This window comes from Silene latifolia, chromosome Y (assembly GCF_048544455.1).
Source record: "Silene latifolia isolate original U9 population chromosome Y, ASM4854445v1, whole genome shotgun sequence".
Taxonomy (NCBI): Eukaryota; Viridiplantae; Streptophyta; class Magnoliopsida; order Caryophyllales; family Caryophyllaceae; genus Silene; species Silene latifolia.
In genome coordinates this window covers 341,654,663-341,655,883 of record NC_133538.1, presented here as the reverse complement: position 1 = coordinate 341,655,883, position 1,221 = coordinate 341,654,663, and the positions used below count along the sequence as shown (strand labels likewise).

Here is a 1,221-nt window from a genome sequence, read left to right as displayed (position 1 = left end):
GTGCCAGTCTGCCTACTTGAGATATGCTTGATTAATCCACCTTATCCATTATCTATCTGCTTTACCATAAACACAGCCAACTAGTTTTGCCATGGTAGCTATGTTCCATATTTCTGCTTTCTTAATACCCAGTCCCCCCACGCTTTCTTTGGAAGAGTAACCATGTCCCAGGCAATAAGTGGAACTCTATGATAATCTGAGCTTCTATCCCATAGATAATTCCAACCAATGGCCCCAATTCTCCTGATCACACATTTGGGAATAAGGAACATACCTCCCCAGTTGGAGTACAAGGTGTTCTGAACAGAATTGATCAAAACTAGCCTCCCTGCATAGGACAACTTTTTTGCACCAATACTCCTAATTCTATTAACCATCCTCTCAACTAGGACATTACATTCTTTATTTGTTTGCCTGCCAGCTTGGATAGCAACTTCAAGATATCTAAAAGGCATAGTTCCTTCCACAAATCTCGTTGCCTGTTGAATGGCATTTTTCAAAGTTAAGGGAACACCATTATAGTACACTTATGATTTAGTATTATTCATGGTCAATCCATAAGCCTTAGAGAAGGAGGAGAAAGCTCTAATCAGCAACGTTATGGATTGGGCATTACCTTTACAGAATATCAACCGGTCATTAGAAAACATAAGATGGTTGAGTTTTGTCTCCGTGCATAATGGGAGATACTGAAGAGGCCAATTGTCAGTGGCATAATTAATCATTCTAGTAATATAGTCCATGCACATAGTGAAGATAAGGGGAGATATGGGGTCCCCCTGTCTGAGCCCTCTCTTTCCTTTAAAGTAACCAAAGCTACTTCCATTCAGGTATAAAGAAAAAGAGGTGAACTTTACACAAGTCATCAGTCTCTTGGAAAATTGGTCAGGAAAACCAAGAGATTTCAATAGTTGCTCAACAAAATCCCATTCACAGTATCATATGCCTTCTGTAGGTCAATTTTAAAAAGGCGCATGGGTGATGCAGCTTTCCTGTTATATAGCTTCACAATATTTTGACATATCAACACATTTTCGATAATAGACTTGCTTTAATAAAAGCTCCTTGATTCTCATAACTATATCAGGAGGAACCATGGATAATCTGTTACAAAGTAACTTAGAAATTACTTTATATATCATGTTATAGCATGCTATAGGTCTAAATTGCTTCACTGAGGTTGGCCTCTCACATTATGTTTATGCATAAGATATTTTAATT

General features: G+C 37.9%; 1 protein-coding gene across 1 annotated transcript; it reads right to left on the bottom strand.

Annotated features, from left to right (window-relative positions):
- Positions 1–98: 98 nt before the first annotated feature.
- Positions 99–725, bottom strand: LOC141631508 (uncharacterized). Its single transcript, XM_074444171.1, has 2 exons — positions 617–725; positions 99–526 (listed from the first exon to the last, which is right to left on the bottom strand). The coding sequence occupies exons 1-2, from the start codon at positions 723–725 to the stop codon at positions 99–101; spliced, it is 537 nt and encodes a 178-aa protein (XP_074300272.1).
- Between the last annotated feature and the right edge of the window lie 496 nt (positions 726–1,221).

Excerpts from the sequence above, each read along its gene's own strand:
- LOC141631508 (XM_074444171.1), bottom strand. The coding sequence starts at position 725 with ATGATTAATTATGCCACTGACAATTGGCCTCTTCAGTATCTCCCATTA. Across the intron at positions 527-616 it reads CCGGTTGATATTCTGTAAAG|TGTACTATAATGGTGTTCCC; the intron begins GTAATGCCCAAT and ends CTAAATCATAAG.